At 39.7% G+C, this 23,009-nt stretch overlaps 1 protein-coding gene across 2 annotated transcripts in view; it reads right to left on the reverse strand.

The window, feature by feature from the left end:
• Nucleotides 1–23,009, reverse strand: part of AIFM1 (apoptosis inducing factor mitochondria associated 1) — a 42,194-nt gene that overhangs the window by 4,301 nt on the left and 14,884 nt on the right. For both annotated transcript variants that reach the window (XM_081278081.1, XM_081278080.1), the window contains exons 3-13: nt 21,792–21,891; nt 20,118–20,242; nt 19,852–19,982; nt 19,154–19,244; nt 7,772–7,856; nt 7,011–7,087; nt 5,388–5,496; nt 4,486–4,593; nt 4,054–4,142; nt 3,186–3,326; nt 162–304 (exon numbers count right to left, since the gene is read on the reverse strand). In XM_081278081.1, coding sequence (XP_081134207.1) covers nt 162–304; nt 3,186–3,326; nt 4,054–4,142; nt 4,486–4,593; nt 5,388–5,496; nt 7,011–7,087; nt 7,772–7,856; nt 19,154–19,244; nt 19,852–19,982; nt 20,118–20,242; nt 21,792–21,891 — 1,199 coding nt within the window. The remainder of the gene's footprint in view (nt 1–161; nt 305–3,185; nt 3,327–4,053; nt 4,143–4,485; nt 4,594–5,387; nt 5,497–7,010; nt 7,088–7,771; nt 7,857–19,153; nt 19,245–19,851; nt 19,983–20,117; nt 20,243–21,791; nt 21,892–23,009) is intronic.

Raw genomic sequence — 23,009 nt, forward strand, 5'->3', positions numbered from 1 at the left:
TATGCCAAACAGGACTCTTTTACCAGAAGGCTAACAGAATGGATGGATATGAAATGGACTCCTCCTGCCATCTATATGAAGCTAACTGGCCCACAAGGAAACTAAACCATAACTCTGTGTTATGACCTTATTAATATCAAGTTCTAAGCAATGGAGCTTACCAGAACATTGACTGATGCCAGTACGGCTTAGCAGCTCCAGTCATATTTTCTCCAGCCAATCTTCCACTCACAACAGCATGATCATGGTGTTCTACTCGCCTTCTACCCAACTTTATATCATAGAAGCACGCAGCATCTCCTGCCTTTGGAAAAAATGTACAACATAGACACATGATCTTTAAAAAAATCAAATTAAAGGTATAATATAAACTTTAGGGGCTTGCAGGACCCTTTCAAAATTAACTGATTCATGTTTTCCATCTTCAGGTTAAAATCCTACCTAAAATATTAAAAATAGTTGAGATTTAATTTTCTCCCAGTACTAAGGCTTGAACCCAGGGCTACTCTACCACTGAGCTATATCCTCATTCATTCATTCACTGCAGTACTAGGGGTTGAACCCATGGGGCACTGTCTCACTGAGCTATACCCCCAGCCCCTTTCATTTTGAGAAAGGGTACTGCTAAATTGCCCAGGCTAGCTTCAAACTTTCGAGCCTCCTGCATCAGCCTTCCATACTGGGATTACAACTTATCATGCCCAGCAAGATTCCATTTTTTTTTAAAAGAAACGCTAGTCTATGCTTTCAAAAAGCTAACCTAAATCTCCTTTGCTTCAGTTTATGTATGTCTGTTTCTTCTCATTCTGTCTTTAGCACACAGGCTCTTTAATAACCATAATTTGCAGAATATTCTTTTCAATATGCAGAAACCAGTTTTTAGATGTGACTGCCTCATCAAGAAATACTTTCTAAGATAGGGATTTTTTTTTCATTATTCAGTATTCATTCATTCCTTCAACAAATATTTATGGAGTGCTTATTATGTACAAAAGCATTATGCTGTCTGGGTTGCTGAGATGAAACTGACATGGACTTTGCCTATGAGGAGTATATACCCTACCTAGTACAGGAAAATGCAGTACTATTCATGACTACAGGGAAATGTAAACAAGTAAAGTTCCTCCAACAGGTAGAGACTCAATGAGCTAAGTGTGTCAGTCAGAGGGAGAGACGACCCAGCTGGGGGTGAACAGGGCCAGCTTCATGCAGGATGTGGTATTTGCGTCTTCTAACCCTTGTTCATCTTTATGGCTATTTAGCCTTCCCCAAAGCAACCTAAAAATCCAACAAGTGAGCAATGGCAAAGTAAACTATGAAATCCACTTAATGGAATATTACATAGTCATTAAAGTGTTTACAGAGTCTGAAGCAACATGGAAAATGCTTACATTTATGATATTAAGTAAAAACACAGCACAATACAAATTTTATATATGGTATGCTCACCATGACTATGTAAAACAAAGAAAAAACTTATGTGTAAAGAAACAAAGGGGGGCTGGGGATGTGGCTCAAGCGGTAGCATGCTCGCCTGGCATGCGTGCGGCCTGGGTTCGATCCTCAGCACCACATACCAACAAAGATGTTGTGTCCGCCGAGAACTAAAAAATAAATATTAAAAAATTATTTCTCTCCTCTCTCACTCTCTCTTTAAAAAAAAAGAAAGAAACAAAGGGAAGAAACACACTAAAACATTCATGGTTGCTGCAGGTGATTATCCATCCCCCTTTCTTCTTGTCTGTGTCTTCCACACTGAACATGTATCACATTTATTACAGGTTAAAAAAAACCCAGTATATTTTTTGCAGTTCTGGGGACAGAACCCTGGGGCACTTTACCTCTGAGTTGCATTCTCAGTCCCTCCCCATTTTTTAGTACTGAACACAGAACCCAGGAGCACTTTACCAGTGAGCCATATCCACAGTACTTTTTAAATTTTTTTTATCTTGAGACAGGGTCTTGCTCAGTGGCTTAGGGCCTAAGTTGCTGAGGCTGGCCTTGAACTTGTGATCCTCTTATCGCAGCCTCCTATGTTGTTGGGATTATAGGCATGTGCTACTGTTCCTGGATCCCCATACCTTTTTTTTTTTCTTTATTTATTTTTATGTGGTGCTGCAGATCAAACCCAGTACCTCACAAGTGCAAGGCAAGCACTCTACCACTGAGCCACAACCCCAGTCCTCTGGCCCCTCCCCAGCCATTTTTATTTTTATTTTTGGTACTGGGGATTGAACTCAGGGGCATTAACTACTGAACCACATCCCTAACCCTTTTTTGTATTTTATTTAGAGACAGGATCTCACTGAGTTGCTCAGCACCTCGCTAAATTGCCGAGGCTGGCTTTGAACTCAAGATCCTCTTGTCTCAGCTTCCCAAGCTGCTGGGATTACAGGCGTGTACCACAACACCTAGCCACTTTTTTTTCTTCCAATTTTGATACAGGGTCTTGCTGAGTTGCTGAGGCTGGCCATGAACTTGCAATCCTCCTCCCTCAGCCTCCCAAGTTGCTCAGAACATAGATGTATGCCACCACCCCTGGTAAAATCCAGTGCATTTCATCTAAAAAAAAAAAGCAGTCTTTGAAGGGAAAAATCCTTTCAAGGCTCCCATGTCCTCAGTTGTAGAGTCCATAATCAAACACAATACACTTGTAATGATTTAGCAAAGGGGAAATTACCTCATGGTTCCTACACACACTAGAGTCTTGTTTGTGTCATAATAGGTTTCTAAAAACAGCTAAATATAGTACTCAAAGAAAATGAAAACAGAGTGATTTTCCTTTCCAGGGAACATGTAGAAAATTGCTTCATCTTCCATTCCCTAGTCTCACGTTTGAACTATGGGAACAGCAGATCCATCTGTGTTGTGCATGTGCTTGCCAGGGGTTATGCCACGGTTATTGCCAACAAGTAGAACTCGAAGAATTCTATTCCAGTAGGTACATACACTATTCTGATCTTTTACTAGCTTGCAGATAAGTCCATAGTTCATCTTCTGTTTTTTTTAAAATTTCTTGATCTTCTAAATCAAGCAGTTCACAAGTTTCTATTCTATCCCTTTGGCCTCGAAACTCTTCAACCCTATTTGTTTAAGCTGTCAGTGAGCTTTAGCACACCACCTGGAGGACTTGCCCACAGACTGGAGACAATGACTCGTGCCTGGTCATACTATAGCACACTTACCACCCAGATGTTAGAGCGTGCTTGTAGCTCTGCATTTACCCGGAAGCCACCAAAATCTGAGTCTATTTCTAGGCCACCAGTTTTGGCCAACTCAACATTGGGCTCCAGGCCTACAGCTGCCACTATGTGGTCAGTTTCCACCTGAGGCAAAAAAAGAAAATTCAATTACCACAGTTGCCACTTACGCCTGTTCACATAACAGCTACAATCATGCATCTAAGAATAGGGACTTTAAAAAATCGTGGGTTAACTTACCTCTGGTACATAGATCTTAAGTTCCATTTCATAAGCACCCCCCTTAGCCTGACACACATACCATACATCATCTGAATGGAAATCTGCCACCCTAGCAAGGACTCAAATGATACAGATAGGACACGGGTAAGGGAAAGTGTTTCACAAGTGCCTACTCTGGCTTTCATCATTCATTGTGTGTGTGTGTGTTGCTGAGGATAGAACCAAGGGCCTTTTGCAAGCTAGAAAATTTCTCTACTGCTGAGCTATACAGTTTTCATCATCTGTTTTAATGAAGGGACAATTATGACAGTTAATGGTGGCTGCCGAGAAAACGAAATCTAGTGGTGTCAAATGAAGGAGTTAGAATGAGGAAAGGGCAACCCACAAGGCTGTGGTACGAGGATCCCAAGTTCAAGGTCAGCCTCAGCAATTTAGTGAGACCCTCAGCAATTTAGAGAGAGCCTGTCTCAAACTAAAAAATGAAAAGGACTGAGAATGTGGCTCAGTGGTAATGCATGCCTGGGTTCAATCCCCAGTACCAAAAGAAGAGCGGATGAGGGAGAGAGAATGAATGAGGAAAGGGGAGGAGAGGGTTAGAAGACTTTCTAATGGTTTGTTTTCCCCTCCTTACCTTCCTGCCATCTTTCAGCTTGATAAGTAACTTGCCACCACTGACTCCAACTGATTGCACAATCGCATTGGGCATCACCTTTACCCCCTCTGTAGAAGCAAATGAAACATAAGGTTGAGTCCAAGGCATATCACCTTTATGAAAAGTGGGGAAGTTAACTATAGGTCTCCCCTGTAATCAAATCAGTCATTGTAAGTATGCAGGCAGCCTTGGAGAGCCATAAAAACCTCTATCCAAAGTCTGTTTCTAGCATTTCTGGGTATCTTGTGCATCAGATTCAGAATCCTGGGTGAACTTGGTTGACTGGGGAATGATAAAACATTGCATCTGCCAGGTGATAGGCCTTATGTCAAGGAGTTCTCAAAAAAGCTAACTTCCCGCTTGGCTACTCTCAAAGGAAATGGAATGGCAGCATATGGAAACAGTCTCTACCTCGTCTGACTTTTTCCATGGTCCAGTTGCTGAGGTATTCAGGGAGGACTTTTCCCATATTTCCTTTCTCAGGGAAGAGCTGAATCACTTCTGTGCCCAAGGCTCGAGCTGGGAAGAAGAAAGGGAGTAGTTATAGCAGGAGGCAAAAGCCAATCCCAAGAAAATAGGAAGGGAAATATAGGAGCAGCAGGTACCTCTTACTAGATACAGAGCAAAATTGCCCACCAGGCCAGAGCCCCTGCCTATGAGACACTGTGCCATGAGGGCCTTGGTGCTTCAGTTCATCCATAAAGCAAGAACAACAGGTGCCAGAACTGCTGTCCCTGGATGAAGCTACCAACTGAAAACTCAGTACATTTCCACCCCTGCAGTCACCTGAGGTTTGCACAAGTGCTTTGCGAATTCTGAACAGGAAGTACCCTCCTGAGAAGTACCTGAGCTCAAATAGCTGAAAAATAATATTAAGAAAAATAGGTGCAATGAAACAAACATTCAAACTGGAATTCAGAGACCTGTCAAACTGGGAACCATCATGTGTGTGAAGGAAGTATGTGGCTTTTTACAGGGGAAGCCTTTCAAATATACACAGTTCTATAGTCTGCACTGCCCTTGTCATCATAATAACTGACTTCTCTTAATATTTTATTTTTAAGGTATTGTGGTATAGAGAATTGAGGAAAGGAAAGGAAGCACTGCTGGGAAGTTGCTCAGATGACAGCTTTTTGGTCACCCTTCATCTTCACTGGGACTAATTGCAGTGCTTAATTTTTCACTCTACAAACCTTAATCAAATGCTTTCTATTCCTCCTGGTAAATACATCTCTGAAATTTGTGACAGTCTACCAAGATATATGGGATGTAAAACTAGAGAAAGAAAATCAAGGTCACTCCCCAGTACTCACCCTTTCTGCCAAGAGCACAGGCCAGTTCGCTACCAAGGAAACCCCCACCGATAATTGTAATTGACTTGACTTCCCGTGAGATCTTCTCCAAGGCTCTGAAGTCTCCAACCTGCAGGATCACACCAGCTTAGTCCACTGATTTCCCAAAGGGGCACAGAATAATAGTCCAAGGAAATATTTTCCTCTAAATCTTTCACAACAATAATTTGCACATAAAATCTCCTTGTATAAAGTGGTTCAATTATAGCTCTGTTATTAATGCAAATTCCTTTTTTACTTTGTAACATGCCTTCTAGTAACAGTGGTTCTCAACTGGTGGGGTTTGCTCTCTCTTCTCCAGGGGGGAACATTTGGCAGTTTCTGCAGATATTTTTGGTTGTCAGGAGAGGGAAGTACTCTCAGCATCTATTGGATAAACAGGGATGCTGCCAACATCCTACAATGCACAGGACACCCCCACACCCCACACAATTATCCAGTACAATGTGTCAACAGTGCTAAGTCTGACAAACCTTTTTCTTTCAAGAACTTAAAGGACAGTACAAACTTTATCAAATATCCCAAAGTAAACCACCCACTTCCTCTTTACTTGGGCATTCCTTTTGTGGATTTTTTTGTTGTTACTAGGGATTGAACCCAGGGTACTTTACCACTTAGCTATATCTCCAGCCCCTGTTCTTCAATTTTTTTAAAAAAAATTTTGGTACCTGGGATTGAACCCAGGAGAACTGAAGCAGTGAGCCATATCCCAGTCCTTTTTATGTTTTATTTTGTGACAGGGTCTTGCTAAGTTGCTTAAGACCTTGCTAAGTTGCTGAGGCTGGCTTTGAACTTGGTGATCCTCCTATCTCAGCCTTCCAAGATACTTGGACTACAGGTGTGCACCACTGCACCTGGAGATTTATTTTATTTTATTTTTTTAAAGAGAGAGTGAGAGAGGAGAGAGAGAGAGAGAGAGAGAGAGAGAGAGAGAGAGAGAGAGAGAGAGAGAGAGAGAGAATTTTTTTTTAATATTTATTTTCTAGTTCTCGGCGGACACAACATCTTTGTTGGTATGTGGTGCTGAGGATCGAACCCGGGCCGCACGCATGCCAGACGAGCACACTACCGCCTGAGCCACATCCCCAGCCCTGGAGATTTATTTTAAATTTTGAGACAAGGTCTTGTTAAATTGCCCAGGCTGGCCTTGAACTTTCAATCCTCCTGCCTCAGCCTCCTGTTTGCTGGGATTACAAACATGCGCTGCCATGCCTGGCTATGTGAGTAGTCTGCATATTTCTATTCAAAGTCTCCACACAGCACTTGCAATGAAAAATGCCAAGAGGATATAAGGAGTTCCAATGAATCAAATCCATCCCGAAAAACCAACTAAAGACGAGCAGTACAAAGGAACTATAGCAAACAATAAAAACACTGACTGTATTTTCTTCTAGGATCTAAAAATCCTTGAGTGAGGTATTTGAGGTTCAGAGAGGAAGTGACTTGCTCAAGGCAAGATAACAAGTCTGAAGAAGAGGGACACACAGAACTCAGATCTACCAATTCTAAGGTGGGCACTTGGGGACTACAAGATTGTATTACCTCTTCAAAATAACACAATGAAAAAGTGAGGCAGACAATTACCTTTCTAAAAAGTGTCGTTCTGCTCTTTACTTCTGCTCCAGCCCTATCAATGGCAGATAGATTCCTTGGAGTACCTCCTGGAAATAAGAAGAGGAAAACCCTTTTAGTGCAACAAGCAGGACTTAGCCCAAACAACCCCCTAGGTACAGCTCTCTTCCTTTAGGACTGTGGCATGAGTGTGCTCCCTGTTAGTACCATGTCAGCCACTACAAGATAAGGTGGCTTTGTGTTCTTTCAACTCTCCTCACAGCAGGCTTTTTGATCAATTTCCTTTGAGAAGCAGATCTGAGTGTCTTTTTTAGCCACCCCCCCACCCCACCCCCACCATAGCAGGCTCAAGAGCCTCCCTCTATATCAACGTCCTCTTCTAGCTTCTTAGGCATGCTTACCCACTGTCAAAGCTACAATGCTCTCAGCTGCTGCTTTGGTCTCCTTTTGATTTCTGATTAGAAAGCTGGCAATGATGCCATATGGCTACATTACTTTCAGGGTATGGGGTGAATGCCAGGAAGGGAGGCAGGAAAGGGCAACTTCTTCATGCCTTTACCAGAAGGAAAGGCAAGGACAATCTAGAAGGGCCAACCATCTAGGATACATGGGACTTAGCCGGGTTTGGCATCAAGAGAAGACATCTACTTTAGGGATGCTAGGTTTTAGTTTTCTTAACATTAAGTGGAAATGTCTTCTATGGGGAAGGCCAAATTCTAAAAATTGAATGAGCTACTATAGCTGAGAAGACAGACATCTCCAAAAATACTCACCTGTTGCAATCAAGCACTTTTCATAGGTTATCTGAGAGCCATCATTAAGTTTCACCATGTTGCCTCTCACGTCCAGGTGTACCACCTGGTATAGTCATACACAGAAAAGAGGTAGAGATGGAATTAGCTTTGAAAAGCATTTTATTGAGATGATATTTACATAACATTAAATTCATCTTTTTAAAAAATTATTTATTTATTCATTTTTATGTGGTGCTGAGGATTGAACTCAGGGCCTCACACATGCTAAGTGAACACTCTACCACGAGCCACAACCCCCAACCCCATCATTTTAAAGTATATAAATCAGTGGCTTTTAGTATATTCACAAGGTTGGACAATCATCACCACTATCTAATTCCCTAAATCTCCCCAACCCCCCAAAACCCTGGCCCTATTAGCTAGTTGGCCCAGTGAGGATTAGTTCTAAACCTAAAATTATGCTTAAAAAACATTTCTCAGGCCCAGGCACAGTGGCACACACCTATTGTAATCCCAGCAGCCTGGGAGGCAGAGGCAGTAGGATTGACAATTTTGAGGCTAGCCTCAGCAACTTAGTGAGGCCCTAAGCAACTCAGCAAGACTCTGTCTCAAAAAAAAAAAAAAAAAAAGAGCTGGGGATGTGACTCAGCGGTTAAGTGCTCCTGGGTTTAATCCCCAGTACCAAAAAAAAAAAAAAAAAAAAAAAAAAAAAAAAAAAAAAAAACACAAACAAAACAAACAAACAAACAAACAAAAAAAAACAACTCAGTATTTAATAGAACCATAGTTTCTAGTGCCCAGTTTCTCAAGTGGTCATAAGTTCCTAAGCAGCCAACAATAGGGCCAGTGAGTGCTCAAGATTCTAACCTGATTTGTGGAAGTGGAGAACAGGGACAACCTTTTCTACTTGGCTATCTGGAAGTCTTACTTCTTTGTTAACAACTCCCCTTCATCCTTGAGGGAGAGCTGAGTTTCAGTGGAGAAAGCATTCTATAAGGATGAACCCAGGGGTGCATAACCACTGAGCCACATTCCCAGCCCTTTTTATATTTAATTTTGAGACACGGCCTCACTAACTTGCTGAGGCTGGCTTTGAACTTGCAATCCTCCTGCCTCAGCCTCCTGAGCTGCTGGGAGTACAGGTGTGTGCCATAGCTCCTGGCTCATTTAAACTTTTTTTTAGTATTTTTTTTTTTAGTTTTAGGTTGACATAATATCTTTTTTTAAAATTTTTTTTTATTGGTTGTTCACAACATTACAAAGCTCTTGACATATCATATTTCATACATTAGATTGAAGTGGGTTATGAACCCCCAATTTTACCCCAAATGCAGATTGCAGAGTCACATCGGTTACACTTCCACAATTTTACATAATGCCCTATTAGTAATTGTTGTATTCTGCTACCTTTCCTATCCCCTACTATCCCCCGTCCCCTCCCCTCCCATCTTCTCTCTCTACCCCATCTACTGTAATTCATTTCTCTCCTTGTTTATTTTCCCATTCCCCTCACAACCTCTTATATGTAATTTTGTATAGCAATGAGGGTCTCCCTTCATTTCCATGCAATTTCCCTTTTCTCTCCCTTCTCATGTTTCTGTTTAATGTTAATCTTTTCTTCCTGCTCTTCCTCCCTGCTCTGTTGATAGTTGCTCTCATTATATCAAAGAAGACATTTGGTATTTGTTTTTTAGGGATTGGCTAGCTTCACTAAGCATAATCTGCTCTAGTGCCATCCATTTCCCTGCAAATTCTATGATTTTGTTATTTTTTATTGCTGCATAGTACTCCATTGTATATAGATGCCACTTTTTTTTATCCATTCATCTATTGAAGGGCATCTGGGTTGGTTCCACAGTCTAGCTATTGTGAATTTTGCTGCTATGAACATCGATGTGGCAGTATCCCTGTAGCATGCTCTTTTAAGGTCTTCAGGGAATAGTCCGAGAAGGGCAATAGCAGGGTCAAATGGTGGTTCCATTCCCATCTTTCCCAGGAATCTCCATACTGCTTTCCAAATTGGCCGCACCAATTTGCAGTTCCACCAGCAATGTACAAGTGTACCCTTTTCCCCACATCCTCGCCAGCACTTGTTGTTGTTTGACTTCATAGTGGCTGCCAATCTTACTGGAGTGAGATGGTATCTTAGGGTGGTTTTGATTTGCATTTCTCTGACTGCTAGAGATGGTGAGCATTTTTTCATGTACTTGTTGATTGATTGTATATCCTCCTCTGAGAAGTGTCTGTTCAGGTCCTTGGCCCATTTGTTGATTGGGTTATTTGTTATCTTATTGTCTAATTTTTTGAGTTCTTTGTATACTCTGGATATTAGGGCTCTATCTGAAGTGTGAGGAGTAAAAATTTGTTCCCAGGATGTAGGCTCCCTATTTACCTCTCTTATTGTTTCTCTTGCTGAGAAAAAACTTTTTAGTTTAAGTAAGTCCCATTTGTTGATTCTTGTTATTAACTCTTGTGCTATGGGTGTCCTATTAAGGAATTTGGAGCCCGACCCCACAATATGTAGATCGGAGCCAACTTTTTCTTCTATCAGACGCAGTCTCTGATTTGATATCAAGCTCCTTGATCCATTTTGAGTTAACTTTTGTGCATGGCGAGAGAAAGGGATTCAGTTTCATTTTGTTGCATATGGATTTCCAGTTTTCCCAGCACCATTTGTTGAAGATGCTATCCTTCCTCCATTGCATGCTTTTAGCCCCTTTATCAAATATAAGATAGTTGTAACTTTGTGGATTAGTCTCTGTGTCCTCTATTCTATACCACTGGTCCACCCGCCTGTTTTGGTACCAGTACCATGCTGTTTTTGTCACTATTGCTCTGTAATATAGTTTGAAATCTGGTATCGCTATACCGCCTGATTCACACTTCCTGCTTAGAATTGCTTTTGCTATTCTGGGTCTTTTATTTTTCCATATGAATTTCATGATTGCTTTATCTATTTCTACAAGAAATGCCGTTGGGATTTTGATTGGCATTGCATTAAACCTAGAGAACTTTTGGTAATATCGCCATTTTGATGATGTTAGTTCTGCCTATCCATGAACAGGGTATATTTTTCCATCTTCTAAGATCTTCTTCTACTTCTCTCTTTAGGGTTCTGTAGTTTTCATTGTATAAATCTTTCACCTCTTTTGTTAGGTTGATTCCCAAGTATTTTATTTTTTTTCAGGATATTGTGAATGGAATGTTTTTCCTCATTTCCATTTCAGAAGTTTTGTCGCTGATATACAGAAGTGCCTTTGATTTATGCGTGTTGATTTTATATCCTGCCACTTTGCTGAATTCATTTATTAGTTCTAGTAGTTTCTTTGTAGACCCTTTTGGGTCTTCTAGGTATAGAATCATGGCATCTGCAAATAGTGATAATTTAAGTTCTTCTTTTCCTATTTTTATGCCTTTAATTTCTTTCGTCTGTCTAATTGCTCTGGCCAGTGTTTCGAGAACTATATTGAATAGAAGTGGTAATAGAGGGCATCCCTGTCTTGTTCCAGATTTTAGAGGGAATGCCTTTAACTTTTGTCCATTCAGAATGATGCTAGCCTGAGGCTTAGCATAGATAGCTTTTACAATGTCAAGGTAAGTTCCTGTTATCCCTAGTTTTTCTAATGTTTTGAACATAAAGGGATGCTGTACTTTGTCAAATGCTTTCTCTGTGCCTATCGAGATGATCATATGGTTCTTATCTTTAAGTCTATTGATGTGAATAACATTTATTGATTTCCGTATATTGAACCATCCTTGCATCCCAGGGATGAATCCTACTTGATCATGGTGCACAATTTTTTTGATGTGTTTTTGTATTTGATTCGCCAGAATTTTATTGAGGATTTTTGCATCTAGGTTCATTAGAGATATTGGTCTGTAGTTTTCTTTCTTTGAGGTGTCTTTGTCTGGTTTCGGAATCAGGGTGATGTTGGCCTCATAGAATGAATTTGGAAGAGCTCCCTCTTTTTCTATTTCCTGAAATAACTTGAAAAGTATTGGTATTAATTCTTCTTTAAAGGTTTTGTAAAACTCCGCTGTATACACATCTGGTCCTGGGCTTTTCTTGGTTGGTAGTCTTTTGATGGCTTCTTCAATTTCATCCATTGATATTGGTCTGTTCAAATTGTGTGTATCCTCCTGACTCAGTCTGGGCAAATCATATGACTTAAGAAATTTATCGATGTCTTCACTATCTTCTATTTTAGTGGAATATAGGTTTTCAAAATAATTTCTAATTGTCTTCTGTATTTCTGTAGCATCTGTTGTGATATTGCCTTTTTCATCCTGTATGTTAGTAATTTGAGTTCTCTCTCTTCTTCACTTCGTTAGCATGGCTAAAGGTCTGTTGATCTTACTTATTTTTTCGAGGAACCAACTTTTACTTTTGTTAATTTTTTCAATAGTTTCTTTTGTTTCAATTTCCTTGATTTCCGCTCTGATTTTAATTATTTCTTGCCTTCTGCTACATTTGCTGTTGTTTTGCTCTTCCTTTTCTAGGGCTTTGAGATGAAGTGTGAGCTCATTTATTTGTTGGTTTTTTCTTTTTTTGAGGAATGACCACCAGGCGATGAATTTTCCTCTTAAAACTGCTTTCATTGTGTCCCATAGATTCCGATATGTTGTGTCTGTATTTTCATTTATCTCTAAGAATTTTTTGATTTCCTCCTTTATGTCTTCTGTAACCCATTGATCATTCAGTAACATATTGTTCATTTTCCATGTGATGTAGGATTTTTCCTTCCTTCTTTTATCATTGATTTCCAGTTTCATTCCATTATGATCAGATAAAATGCAAGGTATTATCTCCACCCCTTTATATTTACTGAGGGTTGCCCTATGGCATAATATATGGTCTATTTTTGAGAAGGATCCATGTGATGCTGAGAAAAACGTATATCCATTTGATGATGGTTGATATATTCTATATATGTCAGTTAAGTCTAGGTTATTGATTGTGATATTGAGTTCTATAGTTTCTTTTTTCAACTTTTGTTTGGAGGATCTGTCCAATGGTGAGAGAGGTGTGTTGAAGTCACCCATAATTATTGTGTTTTGGTCTATTTGATTCTTGAACTTGAGGAGAATTTGTTTTATGAATGTCGCAGCACCATTATTTGGTGCATAAATATTGATAATTGTTATGTCTTGTTGGTGAATTGTTCCTTTTCACAGTATATAATGTCCTTCTTTATCCCTTTTGATTAACTTAGTCTTGAAGTCGATTTTATTCGATATGAGAATGGCCACCCCTGCTTGCTTACGAGGACCGTGTGCATGGTATATTTTTTCCCATCCTTTCACCTTCAGCCTGTGTATGTCTTTTCCAATCAGATGTGTCTCCTGGAGGCAGCATATTGTTGGATTTTTTTTTTAATCCATGATACCAGCCTATGTCACTTTATTGGAGAGTTTAAGCCATTAATATTCAGAGTTACTATTGATATATGGTTTGTACTTTCTTCCATGTTTGATTATTTATCCTTTTTTAAAAAAATTTAGTTTGTTTCTCCATGATAATCTTTCCCCTCGCCCTCTGTCTTTACCGAGGCACTTCCTACTAATGGTTTTGGTTATTGTTTTTCCTTTCTTCCTCGTGTAGTGTTTTGCTCAAAATGCTTTGCAATGCTGGTTTTGTGGCTGCAAATTCTTTTAACTTTTGTTTATCATGAAAGATTTTTATTTCGTTGTCATACCTGAAGCTTAATTTTGCTGGATACAGAATTCTTGGTTGGCATCCATTGTCTTTCAGTGTTTGAAATACATTGTTCCATGACCTTCTTGCTTTCAGTGTCTGTGATGAAAAATCCGTTGTTAACCTTATTGGTTTACCCCTGAATGTAATCTGTCTCCTTTCTCTTGTAGCTTTTAATATTTTCTCTTTGTTCTGTATATTGGATATCTTCATAACAATGTGTCTTGGCATTGGTCTACTGTGATTTTGTGTGCTCGGTGTCCTGTATGCATCTTCAATTTGTATATCTGTTTCCTTTTTTATTTCTGGAAAGTTTTCTGTAATTATTTCATTCAGCAGGTTACTCATTCCCTTGGTTTGAATCTCTGTACCTTCTTCTATCCCGATGACTCGTAAGTTTGGTTTTTTTATGTTATCCCATAACTCTTGGATGTATTTCTCATGATTTTTTTACCAGCCTTTCTGAGTTGGCTAGACTGTTTTCAAGATGATATATTTTGTCTTCATTATCTGATGTTCTGGCTTCTACTTGCTCCACTCTGTTAGTGATACTCTCAATTGAGTTTTTAATTTGGTTTATCGTTTCCTTCATTTCTAGAATTATTGTTTGATTATTTTTTATAATCTCTATCTCCTGATAAAGATGCTTAACTTCTTCTTTTATCTGTTTATGTAATTCATTCTCAATGTGTTCTTTCGCTGCTTGAATTTGCTGTCTTGTATCCTCTTTAAGGTTCCATTCCATCTGTCTAAGGTGTTCCTTGAGTTCTTTATATGACCATTTTTCTGATGACTCTAAGTCCTCCTGAATATTTAGGCTGTCCTGCATTGTTTGTACTCCTTTTCTTCCTTGCTTTTTGAAGCTGCTCATGTTACTTCTTGTTCTGTTTGACTGATGAGTTTCTGTTTACTCCTATAAATTTATTAGATGCTTGGGAGGAAAGGTATTAGAAGGGAAGGGAAGAAGTCACTAAAGAGAATGAGAGTAAGCAGGTAGAATTCAAGGAAGGGGGGATAAGATAATTGAAAAGAAATGAAAAGACAAAAGAAGAAAAAAAATAGGAAATAAAAAAAGAAAAAAAATTTTTAAAAAATAATAAAAAAATTAAAATTAAAATTAGAAGAAAAAAAATTAAAGAAAATTGTAAAAAAAATTTTTAAAAACAAGAAAGAAAAATGAAAATGAAAGAAAAACCCAAATAAAAAAAAAGAGAAAAGAACAACAACAACAAAAAACTAATAAATGCAGTCTTAGAATTTGATTAACTTCTCTTCCAGTAGGTGGCGCTGTGCCCACCAGGCCAAGTTTCTCCTGTCAATACGCGGGAACCAATCAGTGTGCAGCAGCTCCTCCCAGACTGGGCCAGTCTCCAATCCTGAGTGCCTAAGGCCTCCTCTTGTGTCTAGTCACTTCCCACTTTTCCTCTAGCCAGGCACCTCTCACGGGTGCCGCTCACCACAATACTGGCTACACGCCAGGTCTGCTGTTCCCGGGAGCCCTGTTTTCATGAACGACTGGGCACACTCTCCCAGTTTGCCATTCCCTCAGACCCTAAGTTTGTAGAGCTTGGGGCTGAGAATCCTCAGCGAATTTTACTTGCCCTCCGGTAGCCACGCCCCCGGTAGCTGGTGCAAGAGACCTTAGCTGTCAGCACTGGTGGGAGCGGTAGTTCCGTGCCGTGGGTCCCGCGCCACCTCTGATTCCCTGGGTCTGGCTATCGTGCTCACGGGAGAGCTGGGAGGGGCCCTTACGGGAGAGCTGGGAGGGGCCCTTAAGGTTTCCCCGATGTGTGGAGAGGGAACGCTAGGGAATTACACACCTGTAGCCGCAGGTTTCAATCAAGTTATCTCCTCTGCCGCCGACATAATATCTTTATTTTATATTTATAAGGTGCTGAGGATCAAACCCAGTGCCTCCATGCATACAAGGCAAGCACTCTACCACTGAGCCACAACCCTAGCCCCTCATTTAATCTTTTTAAAATAGTAGTTTAGCCTCATTTCTAACTTCACAATGGTATCTAAACTGCCAAATTGAATGGGGCATTTTAGAATCCGTATCTTTTTTGGTGCTGGGGATTGAATCCTGGGCCTTGTGAACACTAAGCTACTAAGCCCTACCACTGAGCTATATCCCCAGAACCAATTCTTTTCTTACTAAGTTCCTTAGTCATGTAACATACTGGATCACATCTTCCTTCTTGCAACTCCCTATATTCTTGGTTCTGGTCCTGGATTGTCCCTATACTCCTCTGGAACTCTGTCCTTGACTCCTTTGTGGATTCTCCTTCTTAAGCCTGTCTTCTAAACTATGAGATTCTCCAGGGCCTTCTTTTTTTGCCCCACTTTCTCAAAAGGTAAATTCCTTCCTGGGAGGCCTCACAAACTCTCAAGGTTTCAACTTCTATACCTAACTCAGATGATTTCCAAATCTCGAGGTTTTTTTTTTTTTTTTTTTTGGTACTAGGGATTGAACCCAGAGGCACTTTACCACTGAGCTACATCCCCAGCACTTTTTTAATATTTTATTTTGAGACAGTGTCTCACTAAGTTGCTTAGGGCCTCACTACATTGTTAAGGCTGGCCTTGAACTTGCAAACCTCCTGTCTTGGCCTCCAGAGTCCCTGGGACCTGAGGTTACTAGTGTGTACCACAGCACCCAGCTGATTTCTGAATCTCTGAGCCCAGGCCTCCCCAAGTGTTATACTCACATAACTGCCCAGAAGACACATTTCGATATTCCAGATCATACTTAGTAATCCAAAACTTAAATTTGTCTTCTTCCCTTAAACTAGCTCTTCCTTTTTTTAAAAATTTTTTAGAACTGGGGCTTGAACCCAAGGACATTTTACCACTGAGATAAGTCCCCAAATCTTTTTGAGACAGGTTCTCACTAAGTTGCTTAGGGCCTCATTAAGTTGCTGAGGCTGGCCTTGAACTTGCCATCCTCCTGCTTAAACCTATTTAGTTGCTGTGAGTTCAAACATGGGCCACCATGCTTGGCTAACTCTTCCTCTTGTAATGTCTTTCTCAGTTGGGGGTCCACCACCATCCATTCAGACACACAAGCTAGAATTCAGAAAGTCATTTTTGTCACTTCTCCCTCCTTCAATGTCCACCTTCAACCAACCTCAAGTCTTTGTTAAGTTTAACTCCTAGGCATGCTACAAGTCTGTTTCCCATATTCGTCACCATTCTTTTATTCCTAGTACTAGGGATTGAACCTAGGTTCTTGCAGATCATCAGCTTTGTATCAGGAAGTAATACAGCATTGAGAACTTGATCTCTGGAATCAGGAAGTCTGAGTTCCAATTCTGTAGTCAGACAGACCTGTTCTCATATTCACTTTTTTTTTTCCTTTTCTTTTCAGTACTGGTGATTGAAACCAAGGGTGCTCTACCACTGAGTTATATCCCCAGCCCTTTTTACTTTTTGAGACAGAGCCTCACTAAGTAGCTGTGTCTGGCCTCAAACTTGTGATCCTCGTGCCTCAGCTTTCCGAGTTGCTGGGATTACAGGTGTGGACCACTGCACCTGCCTTCAAATTCTGTTTTTGTTTCTTTGGGGTAATGAGAATCAAATCCATGGATACTTTAGTACTAAGGTAAGTTTCCAGACATTTTAATTTTTATTTTGCAACAGGGTCTCACTAAGTCACTGAGGCTGGCCTCAAACTTGCAATCCTCCTGCCTCAGCCTCAAATCACTGGGATTACAGGTATGCAGATGTATGAAATGCTGCACCCAGCTTCAAATTCAGTTGTTGTTTGGGTACCTGGGATTTAACTAAGGGGCACTTGTCCAGCGAGCTGCATTCCTAGTCCTATTTCGTATTTTATTTTTAGATAGGGTCTCACTGAGTTGCTTAATGCTTTGCTTTTGTTGAGGCTGGGCTTTGAACTTGTAATTCTCCTATCTCAGCCTTCCAGCCGCTGGGATTACAGGAATGCACTACCATACCTGGCCAAATTCTGGGTTTTTTTGTTTGTTTGTTTGTTTGTTTCTGGGAATTATATCCAGAGTTGCTTAACCACTAAGCCATATCCCCAGCCCTTTCCCCCAGCTCAAATTCTGTTTCTGTCACTTATTACCTGCGTGAATTTAAGCAAATTGTTTAACATGTATTTAGTAATGCACTCAATTGCTTTTTCTATAAAAGGAAATAATACCTACACAGCATAAGATTATTGTGAGAATAAGAGGAGATAATGCACATTTAAAAGCTGTGCTTACAAGATCACAATAAATACTATATAAATGTTCTGGGGCTGGGGTTGTGGCTCAGTGGTAGAGTGCTTGCTTAGGACATGTGAGGCACTGGGTTCGATCCTCAGCACCACATAAAAATAAATAAAATAAAGGTTAAATTCTGAAAATAAATAAATAAATAAATGTTCTTATTTTCTTTTTCTTCTTCATCATCATCATCATTACTATCCTATTTTGGGCCTGAACCATCTCTTATCTGGATTATTGTAATAATCTTCAAAATGATCTATTTCTAGTCTTATTTCTCTGAAATCCATCCTTGTCATAGCCAATAGTGATCATTGAAAATCCAGTGCAAGTGTTTTATATCCTTGCCTAAACTTGATCGCTCACTACCACAGATAAAGCTCAAGCTCCTTCACACAGCAAACAAAGCCCTTAACAACCAGGGCTCTGTGTAACTTCTGTTTCATCTCTTACAACTCCCTAACTTGAATTTTCTGCTCTTTTAGTACCTAGTAACTTGTTTTTTTCTTGTAGCAAATATGCTTTTCCATACTCTTCACTCTTTATGTTATTCATTTTTTAAAATTTTTTATACAGTTGTAGCTGGACAGCATGCCTTTATGTATTTATTTATTTATTTATTTTTATGTGGTGCTGAGGATTGAACCCAGTGCTTCACATATGCTAGGCAAGTGTTCTGCCACTGAGCTAAAGCCCCAGCCCTATGCTATTCATTTTTATTTTAATGTTTTTTTTTTTACTTGAAAGCTCTTTGTTCTTCTCTACTTTATATCTCTTCATTCCCTAAGACTTCCCATTCTATAAGAGTTCCTCTTCTAGGAAACTTTTCCTGATCCATTGCTGTGCTTACTCTTCCCTGTAATTCCCATGACATACTGCATCACTCTTATACACATCTATGTGTTATGATCTGTTCCTGCCTGTTACCATTATCCCCTAGTGGGCAGGGCCTATGTGTCATTTATACATGGGGAACACTTAACATATAATGTCTCATTATCAGTTTATCCACAAACCTATATCCACCTTTTCTGCATTATGCCCCTTAAAGAGAAGTCAGGCTGTCCTTGTCAAAGATCAAACCCCCATTTATGCTCTGGATTCCACCCACTGAGCTTTGTACCTTCAGCAAAATATTGTCATCAATAATCCCAGAGAGATGTTAGTATGAAAAATAGGAAGGAGGAGGAAGGGCAGAAAAGCAAATACGATTAGAAACAACTTTTAGAAATATGGTTCTCAAAAATAGAACTTCCTTAAGAAAGTTTAGCCAGCCCAGTTTCCTAGGCTTCGAAACTAGTTTACCCTCAGACAGATACACTAAGTAATATTAATCCTAAAATGACTTGGTCCTTCTTTGATGAACTACAATGGCAGGGCAGACATCAATGATAGTGGAAATACACATCACCATACTTGCTGGTTGGCACCTACACAGAACCTGACAAAGGAAGCAGCCTACCAGCTCACCTTCTTCCCAGTGAGGACAGCCACACCACCATTCTCAATATGAGGCAGGTCCTGAGCAGAGACATAGAAAGAAGGTGGCTGGAAATATATGCTGTATGGAAAAGAGGCAGAAAAATGTTATAAGCACCTGGACTGGTAGATCTGTAAAACTTAGTTCAGTATCAAAGGGATCACTTAATGAGAAAGAATTGAAACCCAAAGAATATAGTGCTGGAATCAAGAGATCTTCTAAGGAGTCCTTTGTAAGGGGAAAGGCTTCTGGACTTGTAGCTCCAAGTCTCTTAAGCAAACATTCCGATAAAGGCCTCTTTACTGTCTTCCCACCCTATTACTGAAATTCTGAATGCAGGCTAGGGTGTCAGAGAAAAGGCCATTAAACAGTTTCTTTTCCTTTTATGGAACATTACCAGGCAAGCGTGAAGGAGTGGCCAAGTGCATCGTCACCTGAGAAATCTATCCTAAAGGTACCAGAAATAGGAACCTTAGTATTTCAGAGGCTAACATTTACTACCAATTGTTGGTAGATCTGGTAACAGAATCCAGAATGTTCTTTGTAGCCTGTTGCTTCTAAACTGTAGGGTATTCCAGCGTATAGCCAATTCATCCTTCCTATTTGTTGCACACATGGCAAAATCCTAACCTGCTCCTATACTCAGTTGAAGTTGATAGTTAGGCCCATTTTACATAAACAAACAAACCTTCTTTCCTTTCCATTCCACTGCTTGAATCGCAGTGTCTTTGTGACATTTGGATCATCTGAAAACCACAGTTCTTTTGAAAGAGGAGGTCGCATGTATGGCAGCTCAGGATCTTCAGAAACGATCAGTACCTTTAGATACAAAAATAGCAATAAAAAAGTATCAGAGCCAAGTCATTTAAAAAGAGGCAAATGTCAAAGTGTTCACATAGGCTGAGTGCTACCAGACTATATCCTCTGTGCCAAACAAAATAACATGCAACTTACCCTGGCCCCAGGATCCCGAGCCCGGATGGATCTGGCTGCAGCAAAAGCAGCAGTGCCTCCACCGATTAGTAGGAAAGGAACATGACTTGGTATTCTGACCTGAGGAACCGGCTCGCCTTCTGGAGCTTTAAGCAATAGACCAAACAGGGTGAATCTTTTTGTTGTTGTTGTTACTGGGTATTGAACCCAAGGGTGCTTTACAACTGAGCCACCTCCCCAGTGCTTTTGTTTTTTTGAAACAGGGTCTTTCCAAGTTGCTTAGGGCCTAAGTTACTGAGGCTGACCTCAAACTTGCAATCCTCCTGCCTCAGCCTCCTGAGCCACTGAGATTCCAGGCATTTGCCACTGTGCCAACCCAGAGTGAATCTTACAGACTCAGATGACTCTTTGTTATTATTAAAAAAATCAACTTGCACATGGTCTCAATCTTTTACATAAAGGTAGTAAAACAGATGGGTGCAGTGGCACATGCCTGTAATCCTAGCAGCTCAGGAGGCTGAGGCAGGAGGATCACAAGTTCAAAGTCAGCTTCAGCAACTTAGCAAGGCCTATCTCAAAATAAAATATAAAAAGGGCTGGGGATGTGACTCAGTGGTTAAGCACCCCTGGGTTCAACCCCCAGTACCAAAAAATAAACTTGCTAGGGTGTGGCTGAAGCACTTGCCTAGCATGCTTGAGCCCCTAGGTTCAATCCCCAGCAATGTTAAACAAACAAACAAACAAACAAACAAAAATAACAACCTTCACAGAATCCTAGTAGGAGAGGTAAAGCAAGTATTCCTTTCACTTCACAAGTGAAAAAATACCAAAAAAGGTGAATTATTTGGCCCATGTCATTTATTCATTAGCTCTGTAGTGAATAAGGTCCTAGCTTAAATATTTAGTTATTTCTAAAATATATTAGAAAGTATATATTAGTAGGCTTGTACCCTGCCCATTAATTTCCTACTGACCACCAAGATAATATCAAGTTCAGTTTTACCTTTTGTTAGCAATAAAGGGAGAACACCCAGGAAGTCAATTGGGGATTATTATACAACGATCAAGAATAAGAAGGCTATCAAAGAAAGCAAGGCAAACCACCCACCCATATCTGAGGGGCTTATTAAAGGATTAAAACAATTCCTCTCTGAAAAACCAAGTCTCAAAAGGGGAACATAACAAATTTTTTTTTTGCTCATTGAAAAAATGGCTTTTATCTCTTTTCCAGTAATTTTCCTCACCAACCTTGTATTTTAAGAATCTAATATATCAAGCACAGTGGCATATGCCTATAATGCCAGCCATTCAGGAGGCTGACACAGGAGGACTGCAAATTTGAGGCCAGCCTTGGTCACTTAGTGAGACCCTGCCTCAAAATTTTAAAAAATTAAATTAGCTGGGGATGTGGCTTAGGGTATAGTGCCCCTGGGTTCAACCCCCAATACCCTTCCCCAAAACAATCCAATATGAAGAAAAAAGGAATCATAATCACCACTCATTTTATCATCAAGCCCAAATGCTAGCCAAACATTTTAACAAATTGTTCCTGGTTTGGGGGTTACACCATGATTTACAATCTTACACTATCATCACTTCTATAAGATAATTTACAAACCATGGCACCCAAACCACTTAAAACTTTCTCTTCATGAGTTTCAAATTACACATAGTGAGAGCTCAGGGCATACTCACCAGATGATGTGGCCCTTCTCTGTTTCTCTTCTGGTGTCATCCCTAACTCTGATATTCTTTCATTATATCTTTTTTGGTCATCTTTTATCGTTTTGTAGGCCTGCAGATCCAAACACAGAAAAAGATTATTTCAGCATACAGCTAACTCAAACCACAAGGAATATCAGGAATATCATCTTTCAATTAAATGAGAAGCTTTTGTCTACATGAGGCTAGTTCCTCTATATTAATATTACTGAGGCAAAATTCTTTAAAAATATGGATATACACACACTTGGTGTATTCAAAATTAAATGAAGACTATTCAAAAATTAAATCAAGACTATTCAAAATCAAATGGAAATACACCAGTTTCAGATTTTCTGAGGCTCTCTGTAAAAAAACTCTCATGATATTTAATTCTGAAGGTACAGATAAAGAAAAAAATAATTCATACTAGTAAGTGCTAGAAAGGGCTAATGTTTATATCAGTATAGAATAGGGCTCCAGGCTATTGCTGGACACTGGCTATGAAGTCAATCTACATGGTCTCAAGCAGAAGTTGGGAAATAAAAATTTCTTGGTAGACCTATTCCAGGTTTTGCTAAGGTACTCAGATAATTGCTTGGATATGTGACCACCTGTGTCCTATTCTTATAGAGTAACTCATCTTTCCCTCAACAGCCTGTCCTTTTCCTAAACTGATGAGGCAAGACTACACACATATATTATGAAGGTTCAAACACCTTGCCTAAATACTTGTATCAAACATACTATGTTTTCTACCCTTTCATACTGAAGAAGGATATCTTGGTATTATGATTAGGTTTTGTTATTATTGGTTGTTCATTTTATGACACACAACACCTATTAGTGACTTTTTGTTTATTTTTAAAATTTTAATATATATATTGGTACTGAGGATTAAACCTGGAGCCCTGCACACACTAGGTAAGCATTCTATGACTAAAGTACATATCCCAGCTCTAATAGTGACTTTTTAAAAAGTGGTAGGCAAGAACAGGAATTTAAATGACCACATGTCAAAAGAAACCCCAGATTAATTAATTAATTACTTCTGTAATTAATTAGAGCGAGCAGAGCAGCCCATTAAGTGACATATTCCATCTGGGGAATTTGGACCCTAAGAGTTCAGTTTAACATTCATCAATCTGAAACAAATTAACATGAGACAGATGGAGTAGAAACTACTATATGTTAAAAGACAATGGGTATTCT

This window comes from Spermophilus citellus (assembly GCF_964194105.1).
Source record: "Spermophilus citellus genome assembly, chromosome: X".
NCBI lineage: Eukaryota > Metazoa > Chordata > Mammalia > Rodentia > Sciuridae > Spermophilus > Spermophilus citellus.